The sequence below is a fragment of the Ischnura elegans genome, chromosome 5 (assembly GCF_921293095.1).
Source record: "Ischnura elegans chromosome 5, ioIscEleg1.1, whole genome shotgun sequence".
NCBI classification, from domain to species: Eukaryota; Metazoa; Arthropoda; class Insecta; order Odonata; family Coenagrionidae; genus Ischnura; species Ischnura elegans.
This window is the reverse complement of record NC_060250.1, coordinates 45610555-45635318: the sequence shown is the minus strand read 5'-3', so window position 1 is coordinate 45635318 and position 24764 is coordinate 45610555. Positions and strand designations below refer to the sequence as shown.

General features: G+C 36.4%; 2 protein-coding genes across 6 annotated transcripts in view; one reads left to right on the top strand and one right to left on the bottom strand.

The window, feature by feature from the left end:
* Positions 1-19952, bottom strand: part of LOC124158812 (synergin gamma-like) — a 160745-nt gene extending 140793 nt beyond the window's left edge. Inside the window, exons 1-3 of one of the 2 annotated variants that reach the window (XM_046534148.1) lie at positions 19302-19952; positions 18837-19014; positions 6112-6269 (exon numbers count right to left, since the gene is read on the bottom strand). The gene's annotated coding sequence lies outside the window, so the exon portion shown is untranslated. The other variant, XM_046534147.1, reaches the window with a different exon arrangement.
* LOC124158811 (ATP-binding cassette sub-family C member 9) overlaps positions 1-24764 on the top strand; it is a 107087-nt gene that overhangs the window by 74355 nt on the left and 7968 nt on the right. Inside the window, exons 10-23 of one of the 4 annotated variants that reach the window (XM_046534143.1) lie at positions 76-264; positions 1103-1523; positions 2534-2639; positions 4874-5135; positions 5680-5817; positions 7690-7995; positions 8549-8934; positions 16233-16307; positions 16473-16553; positions 20701-20810; positions 21307-21587; positions 22060-22284; positions 23137-23294; positions 23573-23768. In XM_046534143.1, the coding sequence (XP_046390099.1) occupies positions 76-264; positions 1103-1523; positions 2534-2639; positions 4874-5135; positions 5680-5817; positions 7690-7995; positions 8549-8934; positions 16233-16307; positions 16473-16553; positions 20701-20810; positions 21307-21587; positions 22060-22284; positions 23137-23294; positions 23573-23768 (2934 nt within the window). The remainder of the gene's footprint in view (positions 1-75; positions 265-1102; positions 1524-2533; positions 2640-4873; positions 5136-5679; positions 5818-7689; positions 7996-8548; positions 8935-16232; positions 16308-16472; positions 16554-20700; positions 20811-21306; positions 21588-22059; positions 22285-23136; positions 23295-23572; positions 23769-24764) is intronic. The other 3 variants (XM_046534144.1, XM_046534145.1, XM_046534146.1) reach the window with 3 other exon arrangements.

Below are 24764 nucleotides of genomic sequence, written 5' to 3'. Positions count from 1 at the left end.
TGATTAGTTCCACGTTCTAAATAGTTAAACATTATGCTGATTCATTAATCAAGAATTGAATTTTTTATTTCAAAGGTGAGCACTAAACGCCTAGAGGAGTTTCTTTCTCTTCCTGAAATGAATTGTTTCATACCTTCACAACAAGATGATTCAGAAATGGAGGAGGATGACAACAGGATTTCAAATAAAGGAACTCAGGAGAAATATTCTCAAAATTCACAAACACTTGATGATACTTCTAAAACACCTGATGCGCCCAGAGAGGTATTAAATATTTTTAAATCAATAAAGTTAACACTATTATCCCATGAACATATATGAAAATGTTAAAACTACAACAGGAGAATGCAACAGAGCAATATCTATATGTAATTTAATTGGCATGAACAGGGTACTGTGCAAGCATGAGAGAGATTTGTCAACCCACTATTCACTTTGTCCCCCAATTATCAAATTATTTTTACAATAATTACCAAAAAACTAAATATAAATTACAATAAATATTTTCAAATTGAAATCAAAATATTTTAATTTACCATATGCATATCAAATGGATAAAATGTTCCTCCCTGCATCAGCAAGTTTTACTTTGGCAATTGCATGTCAAATGCTTCCTACTCTACCATGAGGGATATCAATAAAATTTTCAAGTATTTCCATCGAACAAGAGTGAAGGTTTAAATTCATCAATCTAAAACCTGTGAAAGGATTTTATTTGACAAAATTCAGCAATCTTCCAGGACCAACCACGTACTGGGTATTTTGGTTTCAATTCATACTGTTTTTTATTAAAAAAGGAAAACATGAACTTTTTATCAATTAAAGTGCTTTAAGGTCCAATTTAGTGCAAATTTTCACAATTTTTATACCTTAGATTCCTAAAATAGATTTTGAATTTTTCCTGGCAGAATATTATTGGGAAATTATCTAACTTGGTTTGCAAACTGAATACAAGAAACACTCGATGCAATAATACTAGTATGGCATTTACTGAGCTTTTACGGTAATTTTAGGGCACAGCATGAGGAATTTGGGCATAAATCTTCTTGTATGTAAACCGATTAAAAAATTATGCTCCCATTGTTGATTCTATTTCCTTGAGGCAACTACTCCTGCAGGAGGAATGATGGCAGTAGCTGTGGCAGGAAGCCAAGACAGTGTATTTGGGCTAGGCAATATAGAGGAGGATGAAGAAGAGCCAGAGGAGGATGAAGACAAAGAAAAAGACAATGGGATTGGTGATGAAGTTGAAGCAGAAAACCTAGAGCATAATGAAATCTACCAAGAAGTACCAGTAAAAGAGTGGATTGCAAATTGTCAAACCTATAATGATGTCAATACTGTACCAGTTCAGCTATCAAAACCCTCAAAGACCTCCTCCGTCAGCAACTATAGACATGGACCAAAAGCTGATGGTTTTGATGCAGTTGTCGTGCAAAATGCCACCTTCTCTTGGAATGCTGATCCTCATAAAATGCTGTCCACCCACTTACTTGATATATCAGAAGTGAACATTCCTCAAGGTTTGTATTGGGTAAATAATAATCTCTCCAATGCCAACTGGTTCCCCCAAGTACTATAATTATTGTGTAGATGAACATGCTTAAAACCACCCATGCCCTGTATACCTGGGTGAGACTCAAACTTGCAATCTTTGGTTTTGCATGTGTTGAAAAAAATTATTCCACCCCTTTAGTACAGTACATACATATTAATGGCTGCTTCAAATGTTTAAGAATGAAGCACAATAAGATTAACATGGTTGCCAACAGGCAAGAAGTCAATAGATATAATAAATACATAAACTTGATCAACTAAATATGTAGGTAGGTATGTAATCCATGATAATTGTGAATTAGGTAAAAGATATGACAATCATTTTCTGCTAGAGGATAGGGTTTATGTTGTCTAGAATGTTGGCTTGATTGAGCTGGCTGAATGACAGTGCTTAGTGAAAGGCAATTCAAGTACAGCACTCCTTCCATCACATAGGGTGTTGAGTCGTGGTCCCACTGGCACGTTCCTTTAAGAGCAAGCTAATGCTAACACAGGTTTCTCTCCATCCTTCCTTCATTCACAGCACAAATCACCTCCCCTGCCCCTTACCTCTTTATATTACCATATCATCAACTTCTTTCATCAAAATTTTGCCATAGTTTCCAATGAAATAGTTTTCCTTGGCTTAGAGAGTGTAAGCAAAAGTGGCTGATTCCCATGATCACGTCTTTATTGCTAGACATTTATCCAATTTTAATACAAGGAAATCAGTAGTATAATCAGACTACATTTATCAGTTTTTTATACATATTTGACTTCTTTTGACCTTTTAAGCCCCTGGGGAGCACCTATTTACAATAGAGAATAGAGTTTGAATGAGCAGTACACACTTTGGTCACTAGCGATAAGTTAATTTTTTCCACAGAATTAGGAACCTTATTTCAGAATTGTAAATATAACTATTTAAAATAAACTCATCAAAACTACCATGTACCACTAGATTAGATTAATTTTTCATTGATTTTTATTTCATTAGGTAAATTAACCTTGGTTGTCGGACCAGTTGGAAGTGGTAAAACCTCATTACTTTCTGCACTTCTTGGTGAAATGCATCTCCAAAAAGGAAGTGTCAAATGGGCTAGGTAAGTGCTATTTTTATGAATATGGTATGTCAAATATAAATTGGATTTTAAAGAATATGTAGCAATTGCACATTACCTATGGTGAGATAGATAATTTCAAATACGAATGTTACTCCCTGGTCCTTCAGAGTGAATTAAAGATGCCACTCAACTCAACTCTCTGTTTCCCTTCAAATTTTGCACATTTTGGGACCCTTTTAAGTAATCCATAATACCAATTTGTAGACTCTTAAAATGACAAATGAAATCTTAACAGAACACCAGAGGTGAATTTTTTTTTATATTTTGCCTCATACTATTGATAAACAACTACAGTAGACTCTCGTTATTACGAAGTTCACGCGACCGAAAAACCGGAGGTTCGTAATAAAGAACTTCATATGAACGTTTCTTTTAGGAATCATCGAAAGAAAAAAATAATACTTCGTCAAAATTTCTTGTCTTCAATTTCCCGCATTTATAATCTTCAGAGTCGAGTGTATAATAAATGCGATAAAATTATGCACAAGTCCTCGATATACGAAGAAGATGCTTTGCGAGACCTTGCTCGTTAGTTGATTTGATAAACCTATATAAAGCATCGAGGAGAGTGGTTATCCTTCAGAATATAACACTGCATCACAATATAGCGTTAACTCACGATTGTGACAGATTGATCTAGCTTGCAACGTAGCCGGAGCCGAAAAAAATCGGTCCGTGGGAAGAAAGAATGGGCGAAACGATGAACAGTTCCTGACTTCACACCGGAGTAAATGACACTTTGTTCAGAGTATGCCCAAAGTGATAGTTCCTCTACGCCACGTAGTGTCGCATGGGCAAACTCCGAAGGCACCAAATTAGAAATTTCGGGTGCACTTTAATTTTTCGAATTTATCTCTGAAAGTTCGTAAATCCAGTGTGCGTAGGAAGAGGACTAACTGTAAGTCCAATTTACGAGTGTTAATGAGTGGGTCACCATAATTCCACAGGAATGAAGCTTATTTCACGATGCTGAGTGCATTTGAAGTATCTCCTTCTGAAGAAAGAACGAAAATTGACTTGACACATTACAAGAAAAGAACTTAAACGTAGATCAATGATAATAACGAAGCGAAGTTATATCCACCTAAATGCCGTTGCAATTTTGTGGAACTTCGTAATAAAGTTCATTTTATAACCGCCGGGAACAGGACTGAGATTTGTAATTCCGTAATAACGTTTCTTTTACTATAGATATAATAGGCCTTTTCGTCGCGACCAACGAACTGAATTAGTAATAACGAGAAATTGGTAATATGTAACGCTGTTCGTATTAACGAGTCTACTGTATTACCCAATTTGTTTCATAGGTACAGGAATTAAAAATAACTATAAATTTAAACTCCTACGCAACATGGCCAGTTTGTATTAATTTTCAAACTAAAGGTTATTGATTTAAAACTTTGACCTAGTATCTCAAACTCAATTGTCCCTCTTCAACTTTTTTTTAGCAAAATACACATGCATATTTTATGGCCCACGACAATTGTTATGACCTATGAGAATATCAGAAGTTCAAATTAGTGGCATTATCACTTAAAGAAGATTCACAGCTAATCCTCATCACCATCAAAATTCAATGAGCAATATTAACATGCATGCTGGAAATGGGCTGTTATATGGAATGCATTTAACTTACAGCACCAGTGCATTTACAAGGATCTCTTATGCAAAACTGTATACAGCAGCTAGAGTTCAAGAGTTTAAAAAGCTAAAACTAAGGAGCGAACAGGGGATAACCACCTGTGGACTCTGAATATCAATGATGGTGGTACAGTAGTAGAGAGTATTAAAAAGCAGTATTTCACTTTTCCATGAAATTGATGAAACTTTCTAACGATGGTAAAAGGTATTTATTTTGCATACTCACAAAACCCATGCCATGTAAACACACATGTAAAAAAACTTTTTCAAAATTGACAGATTTCATTAAGCTTAAAATAATTCAACTACCACCCTTCAAGAAATATCATGCATTGAAATGCATGAAATTGAATAGTGGACCTTCTCATGGAATTTTGATGATTAAGTGAATTAGAGATGAATATTATGTATTTAGAAGAGTCAAAACCTCAATGCCAAATTCACTCTTTTACTCCATAAGATAATTCATGAGTTAAATAGTTTCAGATGCAGTATAATGTAGTGAATACTTAAGAAATTAATGATTAAGTATAAAATTCTGATTAATTTTGAAAATTTGTTCCTTTTTACAGCGGAGCAACAATTGCATACGCTGCACAAAAACCATGGCTCCTCAATGCAACCCTTAGAACCAATGTTCTATTTGGATCGGTATTCAGACTGAGACGCTATGGAAAGGTGATTTCTGCAGTGGCTCTTCAACCTGATATGGATATACTTCCAGAAAAAGATTTAACAGAAATTGGGGAGAAGGGCATCCACCTTTCTGGAGGACAGAAGCAAAGAGTGGCTCTTGCACGCACACTATATTCAAGAGCCTCCATCATTATGCTCGTGAGTTAATACAGAGATGAGGCAAACTTAATGAAAAATATCTGTTAGTAAACAAAGAAACAAAATTTTGAAATGCTAGAGACACATATACTACAAAATAAAAATATGACAAATTTTTACATCCAAAATGAATGAGGGATTACAAACAAACAAAAAGAACAATTAATTTCAATTAACTTTTTCTATATTTAAATTTATCACTTGCATAAAACAAGCAGAAATGGCAACCATATTTCCAATAATATCTCATTAAATTCAAATTTTCCACTCGTATTTAAAATTAATTCCTATGCATTTCCTACACATACCTTCCAAATAACACAGACCATTTTTGAGCCGTGGCAAAAGTGGAGTGTCATCATTTGGAGGTCAAAAGTGGTATGCTGAAATAGGTTCATAAATTGGAAAATATATTCAGTGAATTCAATACACAGATTGACTTGGAACTTTATCACTATAATGGACTTAATCACTAGTTCAAATTATTAAAATACACTCATGTAAATGCTTCTAGGCTAATAATGATGATTTCCTTGAATTTTAGGATGACCCATTGTCTGCCTTGGACTATCAAGTTGGGCAACATGTCTTCGAGGAAGGTATAAGAAAGCTCTTACTTCGCCAAAGAAGGACAGTTGTATTGGTCACTCATCAATTGCAGCTTCTATCCCATGCATATCATGTAAGTGAAAAACACTATGATGACAATAGGCCGACTCAAATATTAGCAGGGATATGAAATACTAAGAACAGTATGAACAGAGTCAAAGAGTTTAAAAAATCATTACATTTCATAAACTAATCAGAATTGAATTTTTTTAAATCGATTAAACAAGGCTGAGTTCACACAAGGATTGCATCATTTTCGATGGGCCAGTTAACCAGTTTTTCAATATCATCAACTACATTAGATTAGATATTGCGGATTGAAAAATAAAGAGACCTATATTTTTCCATTTTTAGATTTGTCACTTACCTATTCATGGAAAAAATTCAGCTGCCTTAACCCTTTCATAGATGAAATCAGGAACTATAGCTGAGCTGGTCACCACTTCCCATTTACTCCTCAGCCTTGAATGATTGAATATTATCTACTCTCCAGGGAATGATTGCTTGCCCAAATGGAATGTCCTCCTAAAATGAGTTATTGAACCAGAACTCTAATGACGTCACCAACATATGAAAAGTGGGCAGCAACTTACTTGTTGTCTTATAATAAAATTATGAGAATGGCTGAATGGGGAATACCTATATATTTTTTGTCTTATCTTTCCTTTGCATCTACTAAATTCTATTACAGATTTGCAATTTTGGCTCCGAGTGAATGACCCCATTACAATACAAGGGGCAGAACTCCTTATCATAGTGAGGTTTAGCATGAAAATTCAGTTTATTAATCTTTCACTGTATTCTGACATATCTTTATGAATACAGAATTATGCATATTGGCAATTTTTGCAAAAAAATGGAGTATCCTTAATGGTATGCAAAATTATAAGCAGTGGATGTACATATTAAAATGGTAGTTAAAGTTGAAAATATTTCCACTGAACAAGGGCTAAAAATTCACCAGGTAAAGCAAACCCAATATGTTGAGATGGTTTATAATTTTCAATTTATTAACTATGATAACCTCTACGCACTATTCAATAAACTGGTACCATCAATGTGTACCAACCCTAGCAACACAGTGTGTTGGCCCAACGTTGTTGTTTGGTCGATGCCTCGTTAGGCCTACCAAAAATCAACATTTGGCCAACAGACAGTGTTACTAGAGAAAATGTGTAAATACCAAAGTGGACTTACTGTCCCTGAATTGGCCATTCTAATGGGAAGGTTCTCAGCCAACTGGCTATTGGGAAAATAGAGTAAATTCAAATGGGAGCGTTTTTTGAAAAGTAGAAATATTCAATGGGGAGTCCAGGATTTAACCATTGTAAATGCAGGTGAGTTAAAAATGCATACTTAATAGGAAAAATTGTTAAAATATGCTAGGTTTATTCAGGATATCCAACACAGATCCATGATCCAAATGTACTCAACACTAATGCTGGTACACCCTCAATTATTTTTCAAGCAATTAATTGTAAGCTTGATTACCCACCAATAACCAGCCAGTCTTGTCAAGCCATAGCTATCCTTTCCTATCATTCCCCAATGAAAAATAACAATTTTTCTGGTGGAAAGGTGCAAAAATTGCGGAGAAAGCATAATACAGAAACCAAAGTAAAAATTGCTCAGAAAATGATCATGGATGGCATGTCTTTTCTCTGCCTGGCTGCTTTTTTCAAGGATATGTAATAATCTTAGCTCTTTTACACCTCCACATTATAACAAAACTTCTATGCTGAGTGGTTCTTACATTCATCCAACCTCACAGTTGGGATTAGTGATTAAAGAATTTATTACCAAAATTAATCATAAAAATGTGGTAAACTATTTCCTTTAATCGTAACTTATTATAAAAGCTCACTTGTAACTTCTATTCATTAAAAATATGTATACATCACATGGTTCAAAACTAACTTCAGTCCATTATTTTTGTTAACTTTAGATCATAGCCATGGAAAACGGCCAAGTGAGAATACAAGGAACACTGGGAGAGATTGAGAGAGCCGATCCAGAGCTATTCCAATCATGGAAATCAGCAGTGAAACATGAAATGGAGTCAAACAGGGAATTTATGGATGGAAAGGTTCATTCTGATGGAGATGTAAAAAACAGTGAAAAAGAAGCATTTGGAGCCAAAACAGCAAAAGAAAGATGGCAACTGCTGAGGCTGGTATCAAAAATCAGTACTCAGCTTAAGCAAAACATTGTTCCTGAAGGATCATGGCATATTGAGGATGAGGCTAGAGTGGTAGGTTTTTTATGATTCACATCCCATCTCTTTAGTGCGGAGATAGCTGACAACTAAATCTAGCAATTTGATGAGATTCTATGGTGTTAAAAGGACAGTATTCATTCTTAGCCCCAAATAAAATGGGAATGCAACACAAAAATCTAATATAACATAAGATTATTGCTATATAATTACTAATTGGCATACACATGCACATTTTCCTGAGCAAAATCTCAGATGCAAAAAGGCACCCTAGATTCTCATGTCTCAATAAATAAATAATTATAACCAAATTCATCAATTATAACCTTTGTGCAATTAAAGCATAGAGGAAGATAATTTTCATCAATTGATGAATGTAGAGCTTTTTTAAATTTACGAGGGTCTCTTGTGCTTTTAAAAAGTAAAATATGCATTATTTTAAAGAATAACTATTAAAATCATTCCCAAGAGTTATTTCATACTGCCATTAATATGAATATAATAAGAATGAGCAAAATTCACTTAATTAGCAAGCATTTATCCATCGCCTTTAAACAAGGATTTCAATTAATTCAAAATTTCATTCCAGGCACCACCTCTAGTACATCCTTTCAGGCACAGAGCAGGAACACAATCATCAATATCACGGCGGTCAGCTCGAAGGCATTTATTACTCCTTTCCCATGATCTACCTCTGCCAACAGACGAGTGTCATCAAGACGATCACCCTTTAATTCATCGAAGAGCCCCATCAGCTATGTCCTTTGTGCAAGGAACAAGCATGGTTTTCTCCGTTCATCCTGCACCTCATAGTCAAAACTGGGGTCATAGAGCTGTTCTTAGAGCAAGCTCCCTTCAGTCGCCACCCTGCCCCAACAGTCAACGTCATCCTGGAATTGTGAGTGGCAATTCATTGGTCAGGAGACTATCAACTCCAAGTGCAAGACCAGATCCAGTAACACGTGGCTCAATAAGGTCTGTATCCTCCATATTCAATTACACATTCCATACCCCAATTAATTGGAAGCAACTGCTGGGCAGAATTGATTCCATTACATATTACTACAATGGCATATGTATATGTTGATGGCTCTATAATCTGGACTAAAATTGGAAAATTTTGAAATGCTGAAGAATAGAGGACGTAATGGCATCGTTGTAACTCAAAGGGAATTTTAGAAACTCACTTCTGGGATATGCCTTTAAAAATTATCATGGAATAATGGAAAACATATAAAAGAGCTATTACTTATATTTTTTCCAAATTCTTCTACAGCAGCACTGTATCCTGGGGAGGTATTTAAATAACACGCATTTCAAATGCACCTACCTACATTCAAAATAAAATGCATCAGGAACACTTGTAACAGTAAAATAAGTCCACAAATTCTTCTCAATCAAATGACCATTTTGTGTTACTCCTGAGGAACATTCAACTTGTTCACAAAATACTAATCAAAACTTAAGATAATGACTTGTTTAATCATGATATTAAAAAGAGGGATTATTATATCCCACATTTATCAGTGTTATGAATTTTTTAGTATTCCATGACATGCTCAGAAAAGCTCAAAATGGGCAGGAATCATCATAGGGTGAATGAGTAGCAGTGGCAAAGAATAAGGGTAATCTGGGAGACTATGAATTATTCAATTGATGTCAGTATAGGTAAAATTTATTATATGTATAAACTTGACCGTCAATACCATATGTTTCTAAGAATGCAGGGAAAATGAATTTTCACCAAAATTTTCACTAAGTTAGTAGCAATGATGTGAAAGGAGTATTGCAATCCTGGCGAATCCCAAAACCCAGTATTCTGAACAAAATGACAATCCAGAAATCCAGGAATTAACCCATTAGCATCCATCCCCTGGGATTTAAATCAACCACCCAATCCATTTTCAGGTGAATCTACAAGTAAGAAAAGTATTTCTAAGGCGATTTACAATGGAAAAGTTTTCTAAATAGCCACCCAATGGCAGCTGCTTTCAGGTACACTGTCTGGCCAAAAAAAAAAAAAAAACTCACAAGATAGCAGCAGGATCAACTGATAGATATCACTATGCATACCGGTACATACCGGCCAGCTTCAGGCCGCATACCAGTACGCTTGTGGATGCGAATCAGTTAAGCAAAGACAAATCCTGGGGTTTCAAGAGCAACATGTTAATCCCCTGAGATCCCTGAGTTATACATTTCATTGGAATCAGTAATTAGTCTAAATTATTTGTCTATCAGAATAATTGAAATCAGAGGAATATGAAATTAATTTAATCATCGGCAAATCCAATGGTGACTGGATACTTTGCCAGTGGATAGGGAACTGATTAACACATACATAATTGTAATTATTTTACACGCTTCCTTATCAAGTACATATATAGATTAACTTTGAGTGATCAATGGGCTGGATTACTCCCTTTGATTCCTTTAGCTTTGCCACTGCTGATTATCATGTTATAAATGTCATTATACCTCCCTAATATAAGATGAGCTATTTGTTCCCAATGATGTCCAAATTTGTAGTAGTAAAAAAATTTAATAATTTGAATGTGGATAGATTTAATGAAATTTCCCATGAGCTACAGGACTAGATGTGAATTTATGAGACTGTATTTTTAAGTGTTATTGATCATACCAGTGGCGCAGCGAGGGGGGGTTTTGGGGGATAAACCCCTACCCCAGAGCTCAGATAAATTTTTAAGTTAAATCCATATCATTTAATTTGATTAACATAACTTATAAAATAGTGTATATATTAATAAAATATCCCACAGAAGGCCGCAAAACTCACCATTTTGAACCATATATATATATATATATATATATATAAAGTCTTGATGAAAGCGCACTAAGCGATAATATAAATGTGACCGATCGAGGCGAACGAACAAAAATTGTACTACTAAAAACATAGACACACGTAAAAAAGGGACACTCACAAATAAACGTTCAGACGTTTCAGCGGATTGATCCGCTATCCTCAGTGCTGAAGGTGAACTGCTGCAGGCCGGGTAAGTTCCTCCAGTCGCCCTCCTTGGTGAGGTAGTGGGGGTGGAAGAAGGGGAAGGGGAGAGGGGGGGAAAGGGAGGGTAGGGTTTGTTTCGGCTTTTAATGGGCGATGTTTAGCCCGGGCGTTTCAAACGCCTTTTCAACCCAGATGTGGGCCATCTCCCTCGTCCTCACCTCGATGATAGTTGCCCTCTCTGGCAAAACTTCAATGAAGGTTAGGGAAAAACATTGGTCGAAGGTACTGTTGTGTGAGGAAGTGTGAATGGGGATGGGTTCATGAAAGGGGGGAGTTTTGCAGGAGTGCCTGTGGTTATTCATACGGATGGATATGGGCGTGGTGCATTCTCCTATGTAGTCATATAAAATCTTGATGAAAGCGCACTAAGCGATAATATAAATATGTGGCCGATCGAGGCGAACGAACAAAAATTGTACTACTAAAACATAGACACACGTAAAAAAAGGGGACACTCACAAATAAACGTTCAGACGTTTCAGCGGATTGATCCGCTATCCTCAATGCTGAAGGTGAACTGCTGCAGGCAGGGTAAGTTCCTCCAGTCGCCCTCCTTGGTGAGGTAGTGGGGGTGGACGAAGGGGAAGGGGAGAGGGGGGGAAAAGGGAGGGTAGGGTTTGTTTTGGCTTTTTATTAAACTTTTCCTCGCATGTCCTCGACGCCAACGAGCGGGCAGTCCTCAGCAAAGGATTATCTTTTTCACCCACGCCGAGAGTTAACCACGTGAGCCTTGTGACTGACGCCCTGAATTTTTGCCGGAACCTGCGATGGAAAGCATTCTGGCAGTCTCAACAAAATACATCTTCCAACCACGACACTCTTCACCCATTGGCTCAATTCGCCCCACCGTCTGTACGAGAGCCTAAACCACTCCATGCAAACCATCCCGTAGAAATATTCATCAAACTTTTTCTCGACAGAATCAGTGATCACAATTTCCTCCATTCTCTCACCCCACCTAAAAATCTCACACGCCTGGAATTTCAGGCCTTAAGAAATCTCTCTGCCAACAAAGACATCATCATAACCTCAGCGGATAAAGGCTCAACGGTAGTCGTTCTCGACAAAGAGAAATATGTGGCGGAAGGTTTAAGGCAACTGAACGACCCGACTTCCTATTCTCCCCTCCCCAATGATCCCAATCCCAAATTTCAAAAAGAAATCTTCTCCTTTCTTAAAAATTTTGGCCCCGCAGAAGGATTAAGCCCCTCCGATATTAATCTTCTATCACCTGCCGATTTCAACACTCCACAATTCTATCTTCTCCCCAAAATACACAAACCCAATAACCCTGGCCGTCCCATTGTGTCTAGCCGCAATTCCCCAACCGAAAGAATATCAGCCCTTCTAGATCACTACTTGCAACCTCTTGTCACCACCCTCCCATCTTTCATAAAAGACTCCTATCATTTCCTAAGCATACTTAACTCAACCCCTATCCCTACCGGTACCAATCTCCTAATGGCGACAATTGACGTCGTTTCACTTTATACTTCCATTCCCCACCACGAAGGCCTCAATGCCCTCAACTACTTTCTTGCCCAACGCCCTCAGCCTCACTCTCCCTCCACCAACTTCATCACCCAATTAGCTGAACTGATTCTAAACAAAAACGCCTTCAACTTCAACGACACCATCTACCTACAGAAGCGAGGAGTCCCGATGGGAACCAGAATGGCCCCAGCCTACGCAAACCTCTACATGGGTCACCTGGAAAACTCTTATTTAAATTCCCAAACCCTTAAGCCTCTCCTGTGGGTCCGCTTCATCGATGATATTTTTTTACTATGGGCCCATGGGCGTGACTCGCTAGACACTTTCATTGCATTCCTCAACTCCACCTCATCCGTTTCTTTCACTTCATCAATTTCTGCTTCCTCCCTTACCTTCCTTGACATAAACATCCGCCTTGAAAACAATACCTTCAGCACCTCCATCCACAAAAAACCCACCAACCATGAACAATACTTGCACTACACCAGTTGCCATCCACCTCACACCAAACACGCAATCCCCTACTCCCTATCAGTCCGTGCCCATCGCATCTGCAACAATTCACCATCTCTTCAAAGAGCCACACAGAACCTCCATCATGCTCTCCTCAAACGAAAGTATCCAGAACCCCTGCTTAAAAAGAAAATACTCTCTCCCTCCGAACAGTACACCCCACGCACCAAAAAAGAACAAACCAGGAAACTGAATCTCACCACCACATTCTTCCCGGGCTCTCAAAAAATTAAAAAAATATTAAAAGATCTGTACCCTATCATCAGAAAAAACAAAATCACGGCTGCTCTTCTTCCATCCTGCCCCTCCATTGCCTACAGAAGAGCACCTAACTTAGGTAATATTTTAAAATCCACCCGCCCCCTCCTACGGCACGCTCTGCCCCCACCTTCCTCCCTGACTCCATGCAACCGCCCCCGTTGCAAATGCTGCCCCCTGCTACGCCCCACCACTTCACCTGTCATCAATAGATCCTCCTCCACACCGTCTTGCACTTCCTTCAACGTTGTATACAGGCTATTTTGTAATTTTTGCCCCGCGTACTACATAGGAGAATGTACCACACCCATATCCATCCATATGAATAACCACAGGCACTCCTGCAAAACTCCCCCCTTTCATGAACCCATCCCCATTCACACTTCCTCACACAACAGTACCTTCGACCAATGTTTTTCCCTAACCTTCATTGAAGTTTTTCCAGAGAGGGCAACTGTCATCGAGGTGAGGACGAGGGAGATGGCCCACATCTGGGTTGAAAAGGCGTTTTTGTTCGTTCGCCTCGATCGGCCACATATTTATATTATAGCTTAGTGCGCTTTCATCAAGATTTTATATATATATATATGAAAATTTTTCTAGGGGAAGGGAGCCTGCACCTCCCGCTTACCCTGGCGGGTATTCCACACCTTCAGACACCCCAGTGTTTTGCACCTAAAACCCCCCCTAGCCTTAATTCCTAGCTGCGCCCCTGGATCATACTAAACATACATTCATGCATTAAAAGCTGCTACCATTGATTAGGGTTGAAAATTATCACATTGTTTCATTTACTGCTGACTTCAACCATCATTCTCTCATATTTTCATGATCTTTCACATCCGTTCTCATGTAATTCTCGCATATCTATATATGTCTGTTCTAATGACATATAGCCACTTTCCATTTTCACTCATATAACATTTATTTTAAAAGCATGGATAATTTTTGTATTTAATAGAGTTGATGACAATAATATATATTTTTTCGTAAATCCGAATGAGTTTTCCTAAATTAGTTTTCTATTTAAGTCAAACAGACCTTCTGCATGAAATCCTTGGTAATCTCAATGACTTAAAACTTTATCTAAACACCAAACACAAAAAGAGCGAAAAATTATGGGTTGAGCAGGTTTGTACTAAAATTGTAACACTGTAAATCTTCCATAATGGCAACAAAATATCCTCATGACCATCATTCAACTATACTGCTAACACAGCATCCATCTGCCAACCTTATAACACCTGCTAATCCCTCACATTTTTGGAAGTAGTCCATGACACATTATCAAGGATTATATTTAGAACTTCAGAGATATGAGAGCAGCAATCTACTTAAAAACCTGAGCTTTATTTAGCTCACTAAGGCTACATCACTGATACTTTTGTTATCCATTCCTGTACACTTAAGCCTTACACACCCTTAACCCTATCACAGCTTGCCTTCCATTCAATTCCTGGCAAACAATCAAAACTGCTCCATTCAGCCCTCCTATTTTCCTTAAAATTTCAAACTGCAAGGAAAATCAACCTGTTACATCCTACAACTCCTTACTTACTCAAAAAAAAGTTGTTCCCGAGAAAAATTGAGTACTACTCATTATGTAATTTGTTAATACAACTACACATTCTCATACAAGTAGTAAGAAACAAACTTTTTCTATTGCATGTGCATGCTACTTTACTGTTCATGACCAATTATTACCCATAACATGCAGAGAAAATGTTGCAGAAGAATTCAATGATGAAAAAGAGAATAATATTGCTAATAATGAGTAAGTAATAAAAAATATCATGTAAGTTATACAATGAATCTTTGTACCTTTTGCTTGATATGCAGCTATGCAAATTGTTAGAGAAGAATATTTACCTGGCAGACACCAGCTAAATCACTCATCAGATGCATTCATCGGCAGCAAAATACCTAAGTAGCAATGCCAGCTTAAAATGACTCCAGATGAAAAATTGATAATTTGTGTTGTAGTTGAATAGAAACCTTAAATAGGTTAAGTACACTGCATAATAGAAAGCTTGTATTCATAAAAGTTTATCACTTTCACCATCACAATAGATTTTTTAAACAATTTTACCCTAATCCCTAATTTCCTCTGTGACCTAATTTAATTCAAGCTCAAATGCAGCCTAATAAACAACAAAAGAAAGCTAAGATTCATTTGCATACTTCTTAGCTATTTTATGCATACATATGTATATCATTACAGAAATAGCATTTAGAAACTGCAGTTTCTTGACCATGGTCTTTTAGTAGCCCACCATATCAATGAGTTATAACACTCATACAACAAGAATATTCCAATATGTATGGGTATGAATTTCTAAGAGCAAGAATAATGCAATTAACAATACGCACCAATGATTCTAAACCAAATATTTAAGGAATGGATTTTATATAATAATAGCAAAGAAAAAAATCAAGTTTTCATATTTAGTGGTGTTTTTAGTGGTAAAATAATACATATATGGTGGAAAATTGCATAAATTTAAATTGGGAGTTATTTTCGAAATTGAGATCGGATAATGAAAATGAAAATTTTAAAATAATTTTTTAAACATGCCACTTATTTGTGATTAATGATTTATAGCAAATATCCACCACCTCTAAGTTCAGCTTCAGCAAAAAAATGAATGTCAAAGCATAAAAATGCTACTATGCCTATAGCAGTTTTCAAATAGACCAAACAGGACTCCACCATGAAGAAAAAGGAAAGGAGGATTTCACAATAAACCCTAAATTCCTTGTATCTACGTTTAGACTTGCTAAATTGCTTACTTGATTGAATATTTAAAAAGTAAAAATGCTAACTCACAGCAAGATATGTACTTGTTGTTTTAGATATGTATGCATGGATTTTTTTTCTTTTTACATGTTTAATTTATTTTTTGATTATATTTTGTTATTGCATGCCACTTGCTTATGAGTAATTAACAGCATAGATGTGTTGCTATTTTGTAATCAGGTCCAGAACTTACACCATTGGCTCTCAACCACGAGGCAGCTTTTTGAGACGTCTATTTTCAATTTCTTCTCAAAGGTAAATTACTAAACAACAATCATTCAAAATACATACATCATTCACAATATTAAAATTCATCATCAAAAATCCCATACATCGCATTAATATTCAGTCAGAACATACAAGTTGATGCCCATTTATTCATGTGGCTAATTGTCTGTACCTTTCTTCTGAATTTCCAAGGTCTATGACAGGACCTTTTGATTCAAATAATATCAAGGAAAAAAACATGCTAAAGAGGCTCATGTCCACAGCATCGACCAAGTAAGTAGCCATATTTAAATCAAGTTTTGCTTCCCAGTAGCACTTGCAGTTTTAGCTGAGTAAAAAATTATGTATTTCTCCATGTTCTATGTCTGATGCACTTTATAAAACCTTATGATACTTGTTCAAGAAGAATGAATCTTATAAATGCTTATTAAAATGTGTATGAATAATCTGAAGTAAGAAGCAATTACAATGGGGTAAACATTGGTAGATAATCAAAAGTTCAAGACAATCAAAAATAACATGACTGAGCAAAAAGGCTTTGTAATTTACCTGCTCACATACACAAATATATTTCCTATCCGTAATCTTCAAAATCATGATCAAATAAAATTTGCATTAAATACAAATACTTCATGTTTTTCTATGCAAAAAGTGCAGTTGAGGACCTCAAATCTGGAAAGCATGGGATCAAAAGGTTACTGGATTTCTGGTCCTCAGGGCCTTCCCAAAGGTATTTCCCATTTTTATTCACTCCTCTTTGATTTAAAGTACAACAGGTGAATCCTCCATTTCTCTGAGTCATATAATCAAGGAGTGTGAAGCTGATGTCTTGTTTCATCAATCATATTTTTCCATAGCAAAGGGTGTGTATGTGGTCACTCATGACACATGACTACGATGCTTATGTAGCAAAGTAAGCAGAGAGTATGAGGGTTCTGGGCGAACCCTTCGAAGGATACAACACACCGGGGCCGGGAACCAAGTCCGTGGCTTATAGGCCCGATCACCAGGGGAGGGGCTGGAGAGGAAGGAAAAAGGAAAAGAGGCGCCGCCACGATAGGAGCCCGTCGACGCCTCTGGGAAAGGAGAGGGACGGAAGGGACGGGACGAGGGAAAAACAACCCAATGCTATAGAAGCAAAGAGGGCCCTATTATTAGCAAAACCAAGCATATGCAATTAATGTGCCAGCAATTTTAGTGGGTTTCCCTATGAGGAAGAAAAATCCATCAATCAAATCGCTAGATAGTAAAGTAAGCAGTGAGCACGCAGACTCAGCATTCTTTTTACTTCTGTATTCATTCACTGATTGATGTCAGAATGTACAGTCGTCGCGCGAGACAATGCTGCCAATGCTCGAATTAACCAACACTCGTAAGCCAGCACCAAACATGCATCATTCAACGAATGGCGATCACCAATCAACCATCGATTGGCATATCAAAGCTCGTCTTGTCATTCAGACATGTTGATGCTGCTGTACATCAGTCATAAATTGTGAAATATTCACTGCACACCTCGCAACTAAAGTACGCAACCGATGGATAGCAAACATACAGTCTCAATCCTCTCAGCTGTGTATAAGGAGCAGAGGTCTAGCTACATGTGAATGTGTGGATGGTCTGACGAACAACTCCTAGAAGAACATTCGTTGCCTTAGATGGATTCAAGTACACTACATTGAAGGAGGCAAAAGACTTGCCGAATAAGTTGTCAAATCACGACTGTAGCCAGAAGAAAAAGATGTATTTGTTGCTCGTTCTCATCCAGTATTAAGCATGTATAGTTTATGCTGCAGAAGCTATGGCTGTGTTGTGAGTGACACACACCCTTCGCTAAGGATTCAAAATACAAATGACGAAACAAGTCATCAGCTTCCCGCTCCTTGATTATATGACTCAGAGAAATGGAGAATTCACCTGTCCTACTTTAAATCAAAGAGCAGTAAATAAAATTGGGAAATACCTTTGGGAAGGCCGCGAAGACCAGAAACCCTTTGGTCCCAAGCTTTCCGGATTTGAGGTCATCAACTGTATAACCATTGCTTGAAAATGCTATGGACCATACAAAAAGAAAATGCATTGTATATATGCATGTATTTAATAATTTTAAGTGGTATGACAAAGTGTAAAATGATTCAAGTAAATGCATAGTTCTAAACATTTTTTAAATAACTCGAATCTCCCCATTATTTACCAGGGTGCCCACAAAAGGGAAAAGATTAAATTAAAGCACAATTTCAGGTTTTGAAGGCCTAAGTTTTAAAAATGTTCACGTTAAATTACTGTGATCTTTATATCAATCAATGAAATGCTTACAAGTTTTATGTTGGCTATGGATTTTCCAACTGACACTCATTGAATCATAATAAAAAATATGACAAATACATAGAAAAAATGGCAATATAAAGAATTAAACAAAGCAATGGATTATGCAGTTTAACATACAATAACTTTCATATTTGGAGTTAAAAGAAGACTAACAAGATGCACAGTTAAATACTCATGACAAATATCAGAGTCACATTGACAATGAAATGACTGATGTCAACCACCCACCTTATTGTAATGCTCTCTTTCTTCATGAAAAATTTGGACCACTTTCAATTTGCACATAATTACAAATTTCAAATTTTCCCAAATTTTGACAGCCAGTATACAGAGGAATTTGCAGCAAGGTTAATTAATAGCTGGAAGGCCTTCTGCTATGAATAAAGACACCTTTTGGTTGGCTGGGCTGTAACAAGAAAATTTTGAAGGGAGTTTCATTTAGGGGCTAGACCCAGAACCTCCGATATCAGTGACAAAAATGTTTGTTCCTTGAAACTCACAACAGAGGTTGAGAAGGAAAAGGCTGTAGCCGAATATTATTTCATTGATTTGCTTAAGACTATTTCTAAAATACTTTGGGATAGGGGAATGCGTTGAACCCTTTTAACTCCTCCCCAAGACCATAAGGGACAATAACACTCACTTAGTGATTCAACCCGAAGGCGTGCAAGGAAAGGTGAGGTTAGAGCTCACCTCAAATTAAGCCACAGACATGTGAATTTCACACATTCAGAGCCAGTTCCTTTCCCTGGGCCACTCACTCTTTTGGGATTTTGTTTGGGGGTGTCCGTAGGCTTCACCTGGAATTTGAACCAAAGACCCCTCAATCAGCTGCCAAGCGCTCTACCCAGTAGGCTACCACACTCCCCTGGACAATGTATTTTCATCAAAATGTTCAGGAACACAGTAACAATGTACACATGCATGACAACGTGTTAATGAAATTGTTGTCCTAATACCAGTGGCAGATTTTAGGGAGGTGTCACAGGGGTCATGACTCCCCCCAAATTTTATCAAAATGTTTAAATTTTTATTAGCTTAATATGTTTGTAGTTTTTTTATCTTTGTAAAATCCGTGTACATGCAAATGCATGGCAACAAGTCCTAAATGTAAGAGAAGTTTGAGTTGTGCATATTTATCATAGAGCATAGCACTCCGTACTGTAAATATGCCCCTCTCTCCAGGGGGTTATTCCATACTCTCCATACCAAGGTCGTGATGCCCCCAAATTTAATGCTGAATCCACCAATAGATAGGAAAAGAACCAATTGGGGAGAATGAAAAAACTGAGTGGACAAACAATTCATTTCATTTCCATGAGCTGAAATTTAACACATTTAAAAAATAAGAAAACATTAAGTTTGAAGTAAAAGATACAGTAAAACCTCTTTACAACGTAATTGAGGGGACCAAAATTTGGGCAATTTGATGTATGGAGGTTCACTATAGAGAGGTTTCAGTGATATGCACCATTATTTCATATCCTTTGGAAATGAAAGGCACTACTGTCTTTTAAACCATTATATGCATTTAAATAAACATGCATGAATAAGTGAACATGTATTAATTATTTAATGATAACAGAAAGCGAGTGCTATCGCGTGATTTTTACCATTATTCAAGAGAAAACGATGTGATCTCTCTTAATTCAACAATCTCTTAAAATGGGTAGGATAGTTGGATACCTTTTTTCTTATTTTCTGTTAGGTATGCTCTCATATGGAACAAAATGACCATAACTAATGGTTAATGTGAAAATTGCAACACATTAAAGGTGTAAAAGAAAAAAAAAGGGTGAAAATTTATTGCTGAAAATGTCATTCCACGTATGTAATCGCAGCTGCATTAATAGTCTCTAGTTGTCTTGGTACAATTTGCAGAGGTAGTTAGGCCGTCTCGGGGGTGTCTCCTTGGTATAAATGGAGGTTTTACGAGATAAAGAGGTTCACTACATACTTTTAGTTATACTACTAGGTTTTACTGTAGCTAGATTTCTGTTTGATACTTTGCTTTAATTATGGTTTAGAATAAAATATTACAGATGAGAAAATTCAAAACTTTTTTTTACTGTTAAAATTTGTATAAATACAGATCAGGAAGTTCTCAACCAGGAGAGAGTGACCACAATCCAATCAGAAGACTGACCTCATCTACTTCAGGCTTTAGTGATGACCTCGGCAGGGAAGAAGAGGAGGAAAACAGTAAGTGTAATGTGCTATATGTATTCACCTACACTAATCAACAGTCATGGTTAAACCAGTGTTTCCTTATCTGAGGGTATCTACCTATTTTGTTGTGATTGGTTAACAACCTGTTCTGTTTCATTAGTTACCAGTGTAAAGGATAAAAAACTACAAGTAAATCCTTCTAAAGTGTAATTTTTAAGAGATTTAGTCATCTGTAATTTTTTTAAATGTATTTAAATCCATAAATTTCTTAAATCATTATTAATCCCAAGTCCAGTACTTGACAAATGTTTGTATAACAAAACATATTCATCTTCTTATTGAAAACGTGCACGCATACAAAACTCATTGAAATGAAAGGATTGTCTGCCTACAAGTTGACAAATAAAAATTATTCAAGCAGCAAAATAAAACATAAGTTATCATAAAATTCAGTAGAATAAAATATACCACATTTTAAGCATTCATTAGAAATTAAGGCTCTTTAATTTTTCATTCATTTTTTCCCAAGTGGATATAGACGATGATGACTTAGGTGGTAGCACAGCAGTAGGGGCAGAAGAAAGGGAATATGGAAAAATCCCTCACCGAACGTATTTCCGGTACCTTTGTGCATGTGGACCTTTGGTTGGAGTAACTTATCTCGCATCAACACTAGCTTGGCAAGCCTTACGGGTACACACAGATTTTTGGCTTTCACAATGGGCTGATGCTGGAGCTGAAAAAATAGATTTCAATGAAACATCTACCTTGAGGCTCCCGAGAAGTGCCAATGAAGGACAGAGGAAAGAAGTAAGTAGAACACAGTTATACATGCTTTTATCTATTGTGCAATAAAATATCTGTTTGAGATTGCTGCAATTCTAGTTTCATTCTGATTGTGATGAAATTTACCGTACTGGTAGCAGTGGCGTAGCCAGGGAGGGGGTCCAGACCCCCCTAAAATATAATAACACAATTATTTTCCTCCATGAAAGAAAACGAAATATAAAAAAATCATGAATTTAAAAAATAATTCTTTAACAAATGAATTTTTTCCAATTGTTAAAAGTGTTAAAATTAGTTTAAAAACCTAAACAAAGACATACCCTGTTTTTCAAACATTTTCCCCAATTCTTTTGGACCCCCAAAACAAAATTCCTAGCTACGCCACTGACTGGTGGATTACCTTTGGTTAAAAGACCTGAAAGTCCCACAATGCACCAAAACAGCATGCCACTATCTATTGAGACTACACAAATTAATGAAACCGATCTCTTTTCAGATGTTGCACTATTTGATGGTGTATGCAATGCTGTCATTAAGCTCCATTTTACTCTCACTGACATCTAATGGAGTAGGACAATGGGGAGGATCAAGAGCACGCAGATATCTTCATGAAAAGATGCTTTCCAGTGTTCTACTAAGGCTTCCATACAATTTCTTTGAAGCCACACCATTAGGCCGCATTATAAATAGATTTTCTACTGATACAGCGGTCATAGACAAAGTAAGATATTTACATTAAAATTCTTTATGAACTTAAAGCCCTCTTGTATGAAAATATGTAACCAGAAGCTCCTGGAGCAAATTAGCCATTTCCAAAACGTCCGCACCACAGAAGCAAAGAGGCAGAGGATTCTCATTCTCTCAATTGTTATTAGTGCCCTTCCTTTCTTTTATGGACTAGGATGACAAGTTTCAAAAATGTATTAACAAAGAAATGCAGGGTATAAAAACTTCAGTAAACAGAAAACTAGGATTCTTGGAAAATCTTTTCTTGATAATTTATACATAGGAAAGCACTCAAATGACTTTCCGACTAAAAACTGAAACGCATCACTTCTATCATTGCTGAAATTATGTGCCTTTGCATTAATAACCAAAAAATGAAATAAAAAGTTACAATTTTTTAAAGTTGTGCATTGCTTTAGAAAATTTTAGTTTTCAAGATGGATTAAATATTTCTCACATAGCAATGATTAAAAAAAATATTTTTGAGGGTTCACATTAAAATAAATCAATGATTTCAAAAACTTTTAGCATTTGGCATCAATCACTGGTATCAAAGCCAATGTGAGCATACTTTCAAAAACTACAATGTCTATATTTAATTCTGTGTAAGAGCAACTCTGGGTAAAAATTGGTAAATTATTTAAAAAATTCTGCACAAACCCTCAGTCTCTACAAAGACCACCTTACAACCTCTCCACCTCTCCACCGCTCCACCTCTCCACAAGACCACCTCTCCACCGTACAACTATTACATCTACCCAGATAATTCACCAACATATTTTGATTGAAACATAGCAGTTTCTTACTGTTCCATTTTAATCAAGAAATCTATGAATTATTTCCACAGAAAATAGCTACATCAATACAGAGACTACTACAGTTCCTGCTCCTATGTCTATCAGCTATTGTTGTAAATTCAGTGGTCACATCATGGTTCCTGTTAGCTGCAATTCCAATTTGTATCACCTATTATGCTGTGCAGAAGTTCTTCCGATGTTCATCAAGGTATGTGGTAAAAACTTAACAAAAGCTTTCAAATAAATATTATGAGATCCAAAAATAAAAATTGAATTTAGTAATATTCCGAAAGACATGAGGGCCAAATTTCAATGCATCTTCATTAATATCACTTAAGATACTTTCAAATGGAAATGAGACCTTGAAAGTCTATACAAATAAATTACAAAATTTCCATTCACTGAGAATCAGAGAGTTAGAAACAGAATTATCATTTCAACAGAATTCACTAGGAAATATTCTCACAAAAATATGTTTCTTTAAAGGGAGTTGCAGAGGCTTGACAGCATTACCCGCTCTCCAATATTCTCTCACTTCTCCGAAACCTTGGGAGGTCTCACAACAATCAGGGCATTTGGACACCAAGGACGGTTTTCAATGGAACTAGCAGCAAGAATTGACTGTCACACTAATGCATTCCTAATAGTAAACACTGCAAACCGCTGGCTCGGGATTGCATTGGTAAGTACATATAACTTTTTATTTCATTATATTTAAACATTTATTCCACAATTTAATATACAATGCAATAGTGACTGTTACAAAGTTTGGACTAATGGTTGCCAAAATAACTTAGGTGCCATTCACAAGCTTCATGATGTTCTAACTTCTCATTAACATTGATATTTTGTTCCTCAAATGCCCCCAAAATGTAAAGGCATAGAGGCAGTTGGCAACGCTGTACTAGATAATAAATTTAGTGATTTGACAAATTTTTCTATGGTTTCAGAAAATTTTAGAGGGGGTTGATTCCATGACTTTTTGTTGTATATCGTCTCATTCACCCCAAATATTTGTATGAATCAGTCAATCAGTGATGGGAAGCGGGTTTCATAGTATATTAACTAATGGAGATATGGCGTCTTATGAGAAATGCCAGATGTCACTTGATGTGGGTGGCCAGATTAATGGCTAAACTCAAAATTTTTTCCTTTCCTAAACCCCTACCAATTTTTTTCAAACTTGTAGCGGAAGATTGCATTGTAAGATTTGAAAATTTTAAATTGTAATGAATAGTATTAAATTGTTCAAATTTCATGAAACAATCAAAATTTACTAATCTTTTTCAATTTAAAAACTTAAAAGGAAACAATTATGCATGTTTTTATAACTCCCTTATTTCTGGACAAATGGCATCTAATGCACTTTTGTAAAATAGCAGCTTCACAACACTGCAATGGCTAGTACATACACCATTCCATGCATTACAAAAATACTGAGGAGTTTAAAAAATTTTGAATTGATAGAAACCAGTTTTTTTTCACTGGAGCCAAGACGTTTCACCCCAATAAAACCCTATTAGTCTGGATAAATAAAAGTGCATTCTACACACCAAACTAGAAATACCTCATTCTCCCCATGGTGTTGATCTATCTAGGAACTCATCTCAGTATGTCCCATTGGAATGCTCACCATTATCACATAAAGTGAAAGCAATGAAAAGGAATATTGTAAAAG